This window comes from Talpa occidentalis, unplaced genomic scaffold (assembly GCF_014898055.3).
Source record: "Talpa occidentalis isolate TD23 unplaced genomic scaffold, MPIMG_talOcc4v2.1, whole genome shotgun sequence".
Lineage (NCBI taxonomy): Eukaryota > Metazoa > Chordata > Mammalia > Eulipotyphla > Talpidae > Talpa > Talpa occidentalis.
Window position 1 is genome coordinate 55,319,028 of NW_026555331.1, and position 15,544 is coordinate 55,334,571.

At 39.9% G+C, this 15,544-nt stretch overlaps 1 protein-coding gene across 1 annotated transcript; it reads left to right on the plus strand.

The window, feature by feature from the left end:
* The first annotated feature begins 495 nt into the window (after window positions 1-495).
* Window positions 496-7,566, plus strand: TCF24 (transcription factor 24). Its single transcript, XM_037506390.2, is given in 3 exon segments — window positions 496-583; window positions 586-884; window positions 5,454-7,566. Coding segments are annotated over 3 exon segments (501 nt in total). The 3' UTR covers window positions 5,568-7,566.
* Window positions 7,567-15,544: the final 7,978 nt, after the last annotated feature.

Consider the following 15,544-nt stretch of genomic DNA (forward strand, 5'->3'; position numbering starts at 1 on the left):
CTGGGGTGGCTCCTGAAGTCCCGGGCCTTGGGAACGAAGGGTGAGGGAGGCTGGCGTTGGCACCGCGCGTTGGGGAACCCAAGGCTTCCCGCTGCGCTGGGCGAGAATGATCCGCACCAGCCATGGGATAGCCGCCTAACGCTCCAGAAGCACCAACTAGAAACGGCGTTGTGCTTCGTTAATCTTCTTTGCCCAGCAGGGCAGCCCTTTCGCTGCATTTGCCAGTACAAAGTAAAGCGCGCGCTGCGTGCTCCTCAGCCTTCCAGGAGCCCAGGAACTAACTCTCAGCCTCCCCCATTCTCCCCAGACGCCGGGAGCAAACACGCCTCAGTCAGAATCGACTCAGATCAGAGAACCCCGGGAACCACGTCGGGTGGCCGGGCACCGCGCGCGGAGGGAGCGAGAGGGCTGCGCCTCTGCTGAGTTAAGCTCCGGCGGCGCCCGGACCCCACCGCGCGTCGGTCCTTCGCAGCGCGCGCGGCGCGGGCAGCGGCAATGAACCGCGACGGCTCTGCCGGCAGCCCTCTGACCGCCAGCCGCGAGTCCGTGCCCCCGGCCGCCGCCTCCGGCGACACGAGCCCCGGGGGGCCGGTCCGGGTCTCGCAGGCTCCGGCGCCTGTCCGCGCTCCGGCGCGGGGCGACCTGCCGCCGCCAACGCGGCGCGGGAGCGCAGCCGCGTGCAGACCCTGCGTCACGCCTTCCTGGAGCTGCAGCGCACGCTGCCGTCCGTGCCCCCTGACACCAAGCTGTCCAAGCTCGACGTGCTGCTGCTGGCCACCACCTACATCGCGCACCTCACCCGCAGTCTGCAGGACGACGCCGAGGCCGCGGCGGAACCCGGGCTAGGCGCCCTTCGCGGAGATGGGTACCTGCACCCGGTGAAGGTAGGCCGACAGGGAGCGCCACGGAGATGGCCAGGGGGAGAGGCACCTTGATCTGCTGGGTTCGCCACCACCTGGGCGGGTGCCACCAAGCTCTCATCCCACTCTCAGGATGAAACATCAACAGAGACACCTTGACCGTAGAGGGTGCTGGTAGCGAGGTACCCGTTGCAAGAAGCTAGTCCTTAACAGTTCGCAGGTAGTGGATTTAAACTTGAGGCGATTTAGGGAGGGGTGCCTCATGCCCTTTCTAGTACAAGCTGCTGGATGTCCTTCCTAAGTGAGATGTTTCTCAAGGTGCCTGGTGGGATGCTTGGTTGCCCTTCCTGGTAATTTTTAGTGTCTAGTTAACATCTATAGGCCTCTGAGAGTTTGTGATTGTTTTTAATTCACGTGGTTTTTATCAAATGCTTGAAAAATTGCAAGAATTAATTGGGGTCATGGAATTATCCATCCCTAAGTAATCCAGGAAAGCACTGCTGAGAGAGTGTGTGTGTGTCTGTGTGTGTGCGTGTGTGTGTGCGTGTGTGTGTATTCAAAGTCGCTGGCCAATTCTTGCCTTTTTAATTTTTTTTCATTTTTTACATCATTGTTCATTTTTAAACAATATTTGCTCCCCCCCCCCCTCAGGTGTAGTCCCCATAGAGTTTCCTTCACCAATGCATTGCTGAGAATTTTTTTGTGAAATTGGTAAGAAGGAAATAAGACTATTTTGCATTTCAAGAAGTAACTGTTCCATCCCTTCTAATAAAAGTTATCATAAATTAGACACCAAGAATATTAGAAAAACTATATTGTATTTTTGTAATTTTCATAACAGATTGGCATCTATGTTGAATGAGCCAATTAAATACTATATCCAAATTCTGTAATGTACAAAATTAGCCTAGAGAATGCATCTTGAATACTTTTTTTTTACATTATATATTGATAGAATGGTCAGGGATTTTGTTTAATGTGATACAGATTTTCCCCATATCTGAAGTATGCCAAGTCTGTATGATTTGGCAATTATTTTTTGGGTCTGGGAATGCTTAACAATTATTTTGTGTAATTTAACCCGGCTTTCTGCTCAAAATGCATCATCTTCTCTATTTTCAGTTTTTTGGTCCCACCATTCTGAAGCATTTTGCCAAAACACACACAAATACAAAATTAAGATTTAGCCTTAAGTACAATAAATTGGTGTTGCATGAATTTTTGAATAATCATTATTGAAATGTGGTAAAGCATTCTCTCTAATATTAACTGAACTTAAAGTTCTGTCAATTTTAACAAAATTTACAGATATAATCAACATGGTAGACTCAAACTCCTTCAGATACTAAATATAAGAACATAAAATACTGTATCATTCATTTGTAATTATGATTGATCCCATTCCTGAATTATATAATATAATCTCAGCTGAAGTGTCATTCATTATTAATTAAGGGGTCTTGTATTACAGTGTTCATTTGATTGCTATTCAAATATATCATTAATATTAGATTTATTTCAATTTGACATTTCTCATAAACACTAAGAAAGTTTATCTTAACATCAAGTTGACTTTAATACAAAAGCATCCGTTATATGCCTTTATATGGATTATATAATTCAGATGAGAAATCAAGTTGTTTTTTACCATGTTGAAATCAAGTTGTTTTTCACCAAGTTGTTTCTTACGTTTTTTTTTTAAATAAGTAATGTTAAACCCACAATTTTCATGTAACAATATCCTTAACAAGTGTTTTTTTTTTCACTTGATTTCAGATGCAAAATATTTTTGATATAACTCCTTTAAGAAAAATAAATTTCATTTGTCTTCAGAACCAGCTATTTTTGTTTTAAAATAAATAAAGCCAAAACATCAACTCTTTTTTTTTTTTTTAAAGATTTATTTATTTATTTATACAAGCACTGGGTACAGTCAGAAGCGTGGGAGGGTGAGAGAATTCACCAGAGCCAGAGCGGGGAGCAGAGCAGGCAGAAGGACCAAAGTACACTTCTGAGGGGAAGAGCGGGTGTGGCAGGAGAGGTCTGTCGCGCCATGTGGGACCCTCCTCTGGTGGCCAGGGAGCAGCCAGGGATCGAACCGGCGCTGCAGAGGCTGTGGGCAGCTTCGCAACCCAGCGCTCAACTGCTGCGCCACCGGGGAGGCCCCAAAACATCAACTCTTAACAGTGAAATTGATGATGGTTAAACAAGTGACTTGTCTGTTTTAAAACCATTTACTATGCTTTTATTATGTGCAAAGCACTGTGTTTGTTTGATATTACAAACAAGTCTGCACTTGAAATAGACGATCTCTCCCCACATATACACTACATGTATTAGTCTACTCAGGCTTCAATAACAAAATAACAAAGACTGGGTGACTAAAACAACAGAAATTTATTTTCTTACTGTTCTCAAGATCTGGAAAGTTCAAGTGCTGACCAATTTCCAATTTGATTCCTGGTGAGGGCTCTCTTACCAACTTCTCTTTCTCCAAAAAAAAAAAAAAGAGCTCTCTTTTCCTTTTTAAAGTCTCTAATCATATCATGAGGAGCTCATACCATGACATTGAGGTTTAAAACATCAACATGTGAATAAGAGAACACAAATTAAATTCTGCATTATTCTGAGCACCAAGGCCAATATCTAAAATACTTCAAATAACAAACCTGTAGCAGGACTTCCAAGGGCACCACCAGTGAGAGTGATACACCCAGAATATATAAGAATGCATATCTGTGAATTAAAAAACAACAACATGAAATGGGTTTGCATAAATAAGTAGCACACTATCAGTCTTATTACTTATCATATGTAAACCACAGGGTTGTTTATTAGAAGATTATTAGTGGACCATTTTAAATTTTAAGTAACACAAACTTTGTTTTATCTATGTTTAAAGTATAGCTTCCCAGTTAGAATAATCTAAATTTAGAATTCTTAAGTGACCTGGGTACATGGGAACAAGTTCATCTAGCACATCTGAAGGCATAAATATGGGATTTTTATTGGTTGCTGAGAAAAGAAACTTTTCAGATAATACCACATTACTATTCTTTACAGCTATATTTTACATCTGGTATCCCATTTCAGTTACAGTAAACGGATTTAGAAGGACAATATAGGTCTATATATTGTTCCAGATAATATCTGACTCTACCTTACTCTTTTTTTTTTTTTTTTCTACCTTACTCTTTACTTCTGCAGAAGAGGTCCATTCTGATAGGACTGGTCTGGATTATGACTTGATCATCAGTATTTTTTAAAAACTCCCCATGGGATTTTAATACAGCATGGGATAAGAATACAGATCCTATAGTCTTTGGCCTATTAATACTTCTATCTGTGAGCTTTGCGGATTATTTATGAGGCATTTAAGAACATTACATGGTTGTACCCAACACACTGCCCATGAATGTCCATTATGAAGACAGTGTCCTGCACATGAAAGCATTTGGGAGTTGTACTGTCTGCCCATGAATGTCCATTATGAAGACAGTGTGCTGCACATGAAAGCTTTTGGGAGTTGTACTTTTTAGTCTAAAAACTTATTTTTGTATAGCAGAAGTAGTAATTCTTTGGTTAGTATTACAAAGACTATAGAACTAAGCCGATTCTATGACCCCCGCTCCAAAAAAAAAAAAAAGGAGGTCCATTCAGAGATAGACCTCTTTTATCTACCCAATGTGATGTTTTTTCATCACCATGGCAATCAATTATATTGTTTGAGGTGTTGTGGTTTTTAAGATTTTAAGATTGATTTTATTTATTTATGCATACAAGAACTGTAGTGTAGGCCAGAGGTGGGAGAGGGTGGGGGAGTGAGAGGATTCACCAGAGACAGAGTGGGAAGCAGAACAGGCAGATCCAGTGCCTGACTATAGCTTGATAGCTCTGAGACTTAATCCCTGCACCACCAGTGAGATCCGAGGTTGTTCATTTTAAAGGTGAGTTTAGAAAAGTCATAATCGTAATACATATGTGATGATTAACTGAAAAATTGGAGCTGTGTGATGCCACTACATCTAGACATTTAATCTGATGTTCAATCTATGTAGCACCAAACATTCTAATAATTGCAACTTCCAGATGTTAATTTTATTCAGATAAAATACTTAGAGCTTTTGAATTAGTTACTTTTCACTGTAATTCTTTAAGAAGTGTAGACATATGATATTTAGCATGTATAATTTTTTAAATACTTTTAAAGCCATGGATCTTGTTTTATGCTTAATTTTGTTTCAAGTTTAATTTGAAATTAAAATATTATCAGAAGTTATATTTCCTTACACTTTATTTAGTCTCCATAGTTCTTGCCATTCTTGTTCACATGCACAAAAACAATTATAAGTCAAAGTCTGCGTATTTTTTATTAATAATAATTTTCTTAGTAATAATGTTTTGATTATTAATTTTGTTAATAAAAATTTTTTCATGTTATCCTTTAGACTTCATATCGATAATCACAATTGTTACTAGCTTCATTATATTGCATTTGCAGAAGTATTTGGAATATTTAATTTTACTATTATAGACTGTGATATCTATCATAGATACTAACTTTGGGTTTTTGTTTAAATAATTCTTTTTCAGAAATGGCCCATGAGATCAAGATTATATATTGGTGCTACTGGTCAATTTCTGAAGCACTCTGTCTCTGGAGAAAAACCAAATCATGGCAGTACTCCTTCAGACTCCCAACCTTAGGCTTTCCTTTGATAGGAACTGGTAGAAAGTGGTGTTTATTGTTTTAAAATGGTATGAAATAATTCTATATTTATTACATCAGACATAAGAAACATTTCTGAAAATTACATATTAATCCATAGTTGGATGTTTAGATTTATCCGTCAAACCTAAATAAATGTAGAATAAAATAATCACTCTTATATAAAATTCATAGCTTATCTACTAAGTGTGAGAGATAGTCACTACTGTATAGTGCAACAGACACTGTCAAAAAAGAGCAGAAGACACACTAAAGCAAATTGTGTGTATGTATGTGTATATGTATCTATATAAAGAATACAAACAGTTTCTGTAGTGCATCTTTTACAAACTGAAGAGCTGAAGTCTGTCAATATAACCCTCCCAGGTAAAGATAAAAGCTGTGTTTATAATATACCAACATTCCATTTTTGTGAAGAAGTTTGTGCATAGTGTTGCCCTCAAAAGCCATTTCAGTTGGAAGGTGAGATCACTGGTTCAATTTTAGCTGACTATGTGTGGAAAAGTAATATGAAGATGCAGTCACTTCTATAATTATTTGTCCCTCTTCACAAACTTGTAAGGAGTATTAAAAGTGGCTTCCTTCATGGACAGGGCTTGACTACTTTCGTAGACATTTAGTAAATATCTTATATTTCCAAATTGTAGAAGGCATTAGATATCCCCAAAGCCTGCTTTCACAGGAGTTGGGTTCACTGGGCACAGGGTTTGTCACTTCCTCCCTGATCTCTTCACATCTACCCCACACCTTTTCTCAACTTATTAATGGATAAGTAAGCAGGTGCAGCTACTGCCACCCTAAAGAAAGGGGCATATTCATGCCTTCTGAGGGACTTGAGTAAGCTCTAGTTACTCACCCTCACAGTTACAACCTTGGCTAGATGACTCCTCCCCTTCTCAGTTGCTATTCACAGTATACCTACCTGACAATTATGAAATTGGAGAAAGCCTTTCTGATTTGAGAATTGTGATACCTATCTGCATTATGATGGGGTCAGAAGAAGCAGAATACCTACCCTGAGATAAATCAGGCAAAAGCCAACCTCCTTGAATCTGCCTCCATTTGGACCTGCAACCCCATTTTGACCTAGAAGGTAAATCTTTCTCCTATGGGCCTTTCCTACTACACTGCACGTCAAATACTGGGGAGTCTCTGGTCTGCCTGATTGTGCCAATGGCTTCAAATTTTCAACAGGAGCCTGGCGATAAGAGCTGAGAAATAGAGATATTTATCAGGAACACACTGATTCTCAAAACAACAACATACAATAGAGACACCTTAAAAATCATCAGTCTCTTTTGTTGCTGATTTAGATTCTATAATACATATCCTTTTCTCATTTTCCTTCTCAATCTTTATTCCATTTTCCCACTATAATGTTCATTTATTTCTCAATATCCCAGTTTAAAGTTGCTAACTTTGATTCAAGATTAGCAAATAAAAATGAATATTAGGGCCTCCCTGGTGGCGCAGGCAGTTGAGCGCAGCGCTTTGAAGCTGTCCGCAGCCTCTGCAGTGCTGGTTTGATCCCCGCCAGCCAAGGAGATGCCCACATGGTGAGGCAGACCTCTCCTGTCTTGCCCGCTGCTCCCCTCAGCAGTGTATTTCTTCAGTCTGCCTGTTCTGTTTCCTGCTCTGTCTCTGGTGAATCCTCTCACCCTCCCACACATCTGGCCTGTACCCAGTTCTTGTATAAATAAATAAATCTTAAAAAAAAAAAAAGGAATATTAATGGATTTGGTTGAATTAATGTAGCTATTAAACTACCGTTTTGTTTTCTCCTTGCTTTGGTTTTCTTCCAGTTTTTGCAGTGAAATGAAATAAAAGACTATTTGAAGGCAAAAACTATCATTCAGTTAATCCAGCTGAACATGATCATGTTTTGGCTCCTGTCTGGTAATTGGTAATTTTTATTACTTTAATGTGAATGTATTCCTTGTAATGTGACCAAAGCATGGTTTTACAATAAAATAAATAAAAGGCATATAATGAAAGATTTCTACTATTAATATGTAGAAAAATGTTTGTATATTTAAATATGTGTGAATATATTTACCCACTCATATAAACACTGAAAGGAATAAAAAGTAAAATGAAATGATTCAGCCATTCACTTATAAGTTACTGGCATAAAACATGCTAAGAACAATCTTTTATCTAAAGGAATGAAATAGACACTCTTTAAAATTACCTGAAAATGAACGGTGTACACTAAATTTGATGCCAAAATTTTATAAAAGTTGTTTTCTTCCAACATCATCAGGAAACTGTGCCAGAGAATGAGAGGTGGTGGAGAGATCTCAAAGTTGGCCAGATAGAGTGCCAGTCTCTTAATAGTGCTTGGGCCTCCCCTGGTGGCTCAGGCGGTTGAGCACTGCGCTGTGAGGCTGTCCACAGCCTCTGCAGCGCCGGTTGGATCGCTGGCAGCCTGCGAGCGTCCCACATGGCGTGGCAGACCTCTCCTGTCTCGTCCGCTACTCCCCTCAGCAGTGTATTTCGTCAGTCTGTCTGTTCTGTTCCCCGCTGTCTCTGGCGAATCCTCTCACCCTTCCGCATATCTAGCCTGTACCCCCCGTTCTTGTATAAATAAATAAATCTTTAAAAAAAAAATAGTGCTGGGGGGCCTCCCCTGGTGGCGCAGCGGTTGAGCGCTGGGCTGCGAAGCTGCCCGCGGCCTCTGCAGCACCGGTTCGATCCCTGACCACCGGCGAGGGTCCCACATGGCACAACAGACCTCTCCTGTCTGGCCCGCTGCTCCCCTCAGCAGTGTATTTTGTCAGTCTGTCTGTTCTGTTCCGTGCTCTGGCTCTGATGAATTCTCTCACCCTCCTGCGCTTCTGACTGTACCCAGTGCTTGTATACATAAATAAATAAATCTTAAAAAAAAAAAAATAGTGCTGGTCAGCACCAATCACTGGGAGGTGATGTCAAAGACACTAGTGCTACAGCTTTTTATGAGCTGTTAGTATGAACCAACAGCCAAGAGCTCTTTGAGACACCAGGCCAAAGCTAGTGGCGCTCCTCTCAAGCAATGTAGAAGGCAAGGCTGGAGGCAGGTGCAGCAGCCACATCTCTGTGAAGGTCTACAGAGACCTGAGGTCTGGAAGTCTACAATGCAAAATTCTGCTGAATCCCACAGAGGTCATCTGCTGAACACTTCTTCATTCTGCAGAGGCTGGCTGCTGAGTGCTTCCTCTCTGTTTAGAGGCTGGATGCCAAGTGAGTTGAGTTGGCTCTTGCTCTGCCTTTTATGCCCTTCTGGGTCCACCACCCTTCCAGGCTCATAGGACCATTATTCAGTATTAAGCATGTGTTATTGGTAATTGTTAGCACCAGTCATCTTGCTTCCATTTTCAATTCACATAATTAACTTAAGGTTTGAATGACAGCTGGAGAGTTTGAATCTGTTTTTTCATATATGATCTTGGAGCCAGATACAAAAAGGAAAAGCCCAGCCCTTGCCTAGATAAGCCTACACTCAGGTCAGAGTAAGCTCATGTGCCTGAGGGCACTGAGGAACCACAGCTGGAGTTGGTCTCAGTGAGACCAGAGGTACACTGCACCTGGGGCTCCTCCACAAGGCCAGGTTTGACAATCTCAAGGGCCTTGCAGCAGTGCTGGGACATAGATCCCAGCGACTGCAGGGTGTGCTGCTGCTGCGAACCTGCCATATTGGCCTGGCACACCTTGCAGGCCTCACTGCCTGTGGCTCCGGGGAACTGCAGTGTGCAGCTGCCTTAACAGGGCCCACTGCTCATCCCTGAGGCCCCAAGCCAGGAGCCAAGGGGCTCCACTGCTGGCGCCTCCAATAAAGCCAGTGTGTCCCACCACTCAACTGGTAGGGCCTTGACGGGCCCCTAAATATCTCAAGAAGATTGCTTCTGACCCAAATTTATATATTAAGTATTTTGAGAACATGACTTGATTTAAATGGTCTTCATGACTAAAGTATGTATTATTGGAAATCAAATCGATCTCTTATTTTCTTTGAAAATATGAAGTTATAAAATTCAAATCTTCCAGCATTGGCGATTCCATCTTAATCAGGTGACAGATTATTACTATATTTAATCATTGCTACAGGATGTAATATCTAGTTTCCCTGATAATTTGCAACTTGTAGTGTCTTTCTCAATGGTACATACTTCTGATTTTGTTTTAATTCTGCATTTGTTGTTACTGTAATTCCAAATACTAATATTCCCAAACTTTTAAAAAAGAGTACTAAGGAAATATAAAATTGTATATCTCAAAGAAAATTATATGTACTTTACAAGCTGATAGTTGGTGGTCTTATATGCAACTATTTTACTTGGGGAAAAAATTACCCTTAAATTCTATAGATTTGCTTCCTATTAACTTTGAGTATGGCACAGATGGTATTGCAGCACATTTGGGAATGAGGGACATTAAGTATTCTTGCCTAACTATACAAACCCGGGAAGGGTTTCCCTTTCTATGTTTACATAAGTCTTAGTTTCAACTCATAAGAGAAACCAGCTCAGTAAAATATATCTCAATCACTCAAACGCTTTCATTATAAATTATACCATAGCATTTAGCTGTCAAAAGCTTTTAAATTATAAACTGAAGAATAATTTTAACTATTGGACTTAAAGATTATGTCAATAGTCATTTCCTGTGCACATGAATGTTACTGAAGAAATTCATGCATTCCTGCCCTCTCAGAACCAAGAAATATGTCTGTGGGGAGCTCTGCAGATGGACTAAATCACTTGTCTCCATTTTTATGGTCATTGAAAACTGGAAGCCATTGAAAACAATGTGAGGTCTAAATAAGAATTGATTTTAAACATTCTTATTTTCAAATAAGTTCTGAAATCACTCAAATAATTTTAAAAGTGTGCTATTATAGCATCTTAATTGGATGTATCATGGGGTGAAAACTTTTAAAATAATCTATCTATTGCTTCTATTCTGTGTGTAGCACATATGTTCCCCTATGTTGGAGTCATCTTGAACGTGAACTATAACCAAGTGAAAAAAGTGCTGTGCAGTTGCAGAAACAGAGTCAAGAGAAGGAAGTTAGGTGGGAAATGGGAAGCCATTTCCAGATTCTCCTTTCAGAAACAGGAAACCAGTTCCACCAGTGTCCAGTCAAGTGATAAGTGCAATGTTCTGAGACATACAGGAGAGTTTGTCTTGAAAGAAGACTTGATTTCAGGACAAGACCAGAACAATGTTGCTAAGGCTAGACCACACCAGCTTGACAGGACAGCCACACTGGGTCTCAGGAACCATTAGACCCACTTAACAGTTTGGGATCCCTGAGTACAACTTTGTCATGCACTACTGTAAAGATGTCAGGTATCAGGGAGAATAGGCCGCCCTGAAATGGGAGGTTGTAAGTAGCAAGCAGATTCTCAGCAGTTGTTAATGGGGAATCCCAGAAATAACAAAGGGGGGTGTTTGTGAGTCCTCAGCCATGTGCTTAAGAACTCAGAACAAGACCCAGAAGCAGAGAGGCTGAAGGAAGTAAATAAAAGGAAGGCTTATTTATAAGAGGAGTCAAAATAGAAAGGAGAGTGACTAATGTCCAGCACATAAACTACATGCCATCTGTCTTCCCAGGAGTACCAGTGTGCAAGTCGGAGTTGAAAATGCAAGAGAGCCAGGCCTGTGGTATTCAGAGTTTAAAAGTCCAGTTGGGGGGCCTCCCTGGTGGCACAAGGGATTAAGTCGCAGCACTTTGAAGCTATCCACAGCCACTGTAGCATGAGTTCCATCCCCCTGCCAGGGAGCTACCCACATGGCGCAGCAGACTTCTCCTGTCTCTCCAGCTGCTTCCCTCAGCAGTGTATTTCAGTCGATCTGCCTATTCTGCTCCCCACTCTGTCTCTGGTGAATATCCTCACCCCCTGCACCTCTGGCCTATGCCCCAGTTCTTGTATGCATAAATGAATAAATCTTAGCAAAAAAAAAAAAAAAAAGACCAGGAATTTGACAGAAAGTTCCACAAGTGGTATGAATAAGCAGTTCATAACAAATCCAATAATCAATATCTTTACAAAAAGATACCTAAATTCATTTAAATAATATAAATTTAAAAAGCCTATCACTGCCTTTATCCTTTACTACATAGTTTACTCTTTAATTTGTAGAAAACATTCACACACACACACTGATACACGATGGCATTCATTGTTCATTGCTTACTATGAGTTAGGAATGTCATTCAGTTGACAGAAAAAAAGATTCAATCACAGTGGCTTAAATAAATTAAATTTCTTCTCATGTGAAAGAAATCCACAAGTAGGCAGCCTAGAACTAGTAGATAGCTTCATAAATTTATCAGGATCCAAGGTTTCTACTTATTTCTCACTGATTGGAACTGGATCACATGGACACCCATAGGTGTATGGAAGGTACATCACTCTGTTTTTGGTTAAGGTAGCTGATCCAGATAGTTTGAAAAGAAAGAGGGTTATTGCAGGGTATGAATAACTACCAGAATCATTGGGATGAAACAAACCCAGGCTGGGTTTATAGTAACGATTTCTAAAGTCCTTCCATGGAATAGGGTTGTCAAAGCAGCTGAATGCTCTTCCCAGATCCAGACTCTGCCAGATGGAAAGCTGCCCCACAGTGACTGACTCCAGGAGCACGCTGGCTTTTTTGCATGTAAGTCAGCAAAATGGATACCTGGTAACCTGCTTTTCTTCCCCAACATCTCAATTTAGAATTTAGGTTTTGCCCAAATGCATTTGATTGGCAGGAGCTACCTCACACCCAAAATCCTATCTGCAAATGAGTTTTAGAACATATAATACTTCAGCTTTCAACCTCTGAAGTGCAGAAATGAAGACAAAAAGGGGCAGGAATAGCTCTGGGTGAGCCTGTCCTGACTATCACAGGATGCCACAAGAAGCAGGGGAGGCAGGCAATTGAAATAATTAGCCTGAGGTCAATGCCCATAACGGCAAGGAAAAAAATTTTAAGGAAAAAACAAAGCATATGTAAATTATCTTTTTAATGGCAAATGCAAACTGAAATAATAAGGAATGCCATTTCATATTTATCAGATTGGCAAACATGTTTAAATTCTGAAAAGAGCAAATTATGACAAGGTTATGCTACAACCACTTGGACAATAATTGGATTTTATTAAGTATGAAGGCGGAGTTATACTTCAATTCCGCAATTTAGCTTCTAGGAACAATGGCTTGCTATGAGAGTCAACTGTTAAGTATTCAAGCGTTTAGGTATTTCGTGAGTCAGTTGTTAAATAACTAGTAGCTTGAAATAAGCCATGATGAGAGTATTTGTATTATAAAAATTTGCAAGTATTGCAAATTAGGGATCTTTTTAAAGAGCCTATTTACCAGAATACCATTTGACATAGAACTTCTCATGCACGTGTACAGGAAGATATTGTAGAAGAATCACTCAAAACCATTCAAAATTCTAAATTTAGAGTATGCTCTAAATTTAATGGGGTGTTAGTTTCAGGACATAATTGAGGTATGAATGACATCATAATTTAACCTTAGTTTTAATTTTTCAACTACCTCCACATTCTCAATCTTTATTCTTGAATAACTTTTTGAACAGCAAAAAAAAAAAAAAGTATTATTTCATATAACAAGAAGCTTAAGCTAGACTGACTCCTGATTGGTTAATTCAGTGCCTATTTGGTAACTTTAAGTTACTTGGTTTCTTTTGACTTTGTGGAAGAAACATTAAGTGCAAGCCCTCCTTGGGTAGCAAGGAGACTGCAGCAATTCTGTGAAGAATATCTGTTTCTTCCTATCTCTATCTTTTTGTCAGAGGAAAATATTTGCTGAAATACCCTAGCTGACTTCTCTTTAGGTCCCATTGGTCAGCTCAAATAATTTCTCTTAGGTCCCATTGCTCAGTTCAAATCTTTTCAATAACTTTCCATTTCATTTAGAATTTGTCACAGGACTTAAACAGTCATTTGCTTAATATGAAAGTTACATTTTTAAACAGAAAAGGAGAAGCCTAATGCTGCACATGGACATTAAAGCTGCTCATTATTGTAGATCTGGGCAGATATCATAAGTTATTTAGGTAATTTTCACCAAAATTATCTCCGTAAAGTTCATGTACTTCAAGTGTTTGAGGATCAACTTTCATTCAGATCAGTGCTCTATTTTCTGACAATTTAACATATTTTTCACAGATTTGGAACTTCAATCTTGATGAGAGGCATAAACACTATGATTATCTTAATGTCAATATTATGTTTTAAAATAATCTTGCCTGAGGTGAAGAGACCTTATGAAAGTCATGCATTTATGACTAGGGTCATTTACTTTTCTCCTCTATTAACTCTATTTTGACATACTTAGTAGTAAGCAAGGGAAAATACAAGCATATGGATATTATAGCTAACTGGCAGTTCTACCTCATTTTTTTGCTGCAAAAATCTAGGGAAGTAAGAGGTTTTCCAAACCATTCACTAAATAAAAAAGGACTGAAGGCCAAGTGTATTAATTTACTAATGAGATTTACATGTGTAAGTGTAGACAATAGATTCTGATAGCTTATAAGAAAATAATATCCTATGTGCCCTGAGTTCACATATATATCTATTAGAAAATGCGAACTTTTTAAAGTAATCCTGTCTATATTATTATTAATGAATATTTTTAAAAAGTTGTTTTTGATAAGCTACTATATCAGATTTAAACTGTGACACTAGGGCCTCCCCTGGTGGCGCAGTGGTTGAGCGCTGGGCTGCAAAGCTGCCCACAGCCTCTGCAGCACTGGTTTGATCCCCTGCCACCGGCGGGGCTCCCACATGACCTCTCCTACTGCGCCCGCTGCTCCCCTCAGCAGTGTATTTCGTCAGTCTGCCTGTTCTGTTCCCAGCTCTGGCTCTGGTGAATCCTCTCACCCACCCATGTTTCTGACTATACCCAGTGCCTGTATAAATAAACAAATAAATAAATCTTTAAAATAAATAAATAAAATAAACTGTGAAACTTCCTTGAAGTGATTTTAACTCTATTTGAAACTTGGAGACGAGAAACTTCAAGTGATACACTCATTACTGAAGAACATCAAATACTTTTCATAATGCCAGTCAGGGGTAAAGGAGAGAATGATGAACTAAAGGGACAAATTTTAGAAATGATCTGTTTTTGCTGTCAGAAGAGAAGTGTGCTACTTTAATTATTCTTTAAAAAATGTAATGTGGGCCTCCCCTGGTGGTGCAGGCGGTTGAGCGCAGCGCTGTGAAGCTGTCCTCAGCCTCTGGCAGGAAGCCCACATGGTGCACAGACCTCTCCTGTCTCGCCCACTGCTCCTCTGGGCAGTGTATTTCGTCAATCTGCCTGTTCTATTCCCCACTCTGTCTCTAGTGGGGCCTCTCACCATTCCACACATCTGGCCTATACCCCGGTTCTTGTATAAATAAATAAATCTTTAAAAAAATTAAAATAAAAAATAAAAAATGTAATGTGATTGTAAAGTTGTATACACATGGTAAAAATCTAAACAACAGAGAACGGTATACAATAAAAAATGAACACATCACTCTTCCCACAAACCCCAAGTTTCATTCTCTAGAGGCATTTATTAAAAGTTCCATTTGTAGCCTCTCAAAAATACTCTGTGCAAAAACAATCATAAATATGTATGCTTTTATTTAACCAAAATCGTGAATTTACTAAATACCCTTTGTTTAGTTTTTCTTTTTTTTTTAAGATTTTTTTTTTTTATTTCTGCATATAAGAACTGGGGTGCGGGCCAGTTTCAGGAGGTAAAAGGATTCACCAGAGACAGAGTGGGGAGCAGAACAGGCAGTTTTACTGAAATACACTGCTGAGGGTTGCAGTGGTGAGATAGGTGAGTTCTGCTGTGCCATATGGGTCAGCTCCCAGGCTGGGAATGGAACTCATGCTACAGTGGCTGGTGACTTATAACATATTTTTCTGAGGCAAGTAAATTTTGCGCTGGATTTTCTAAG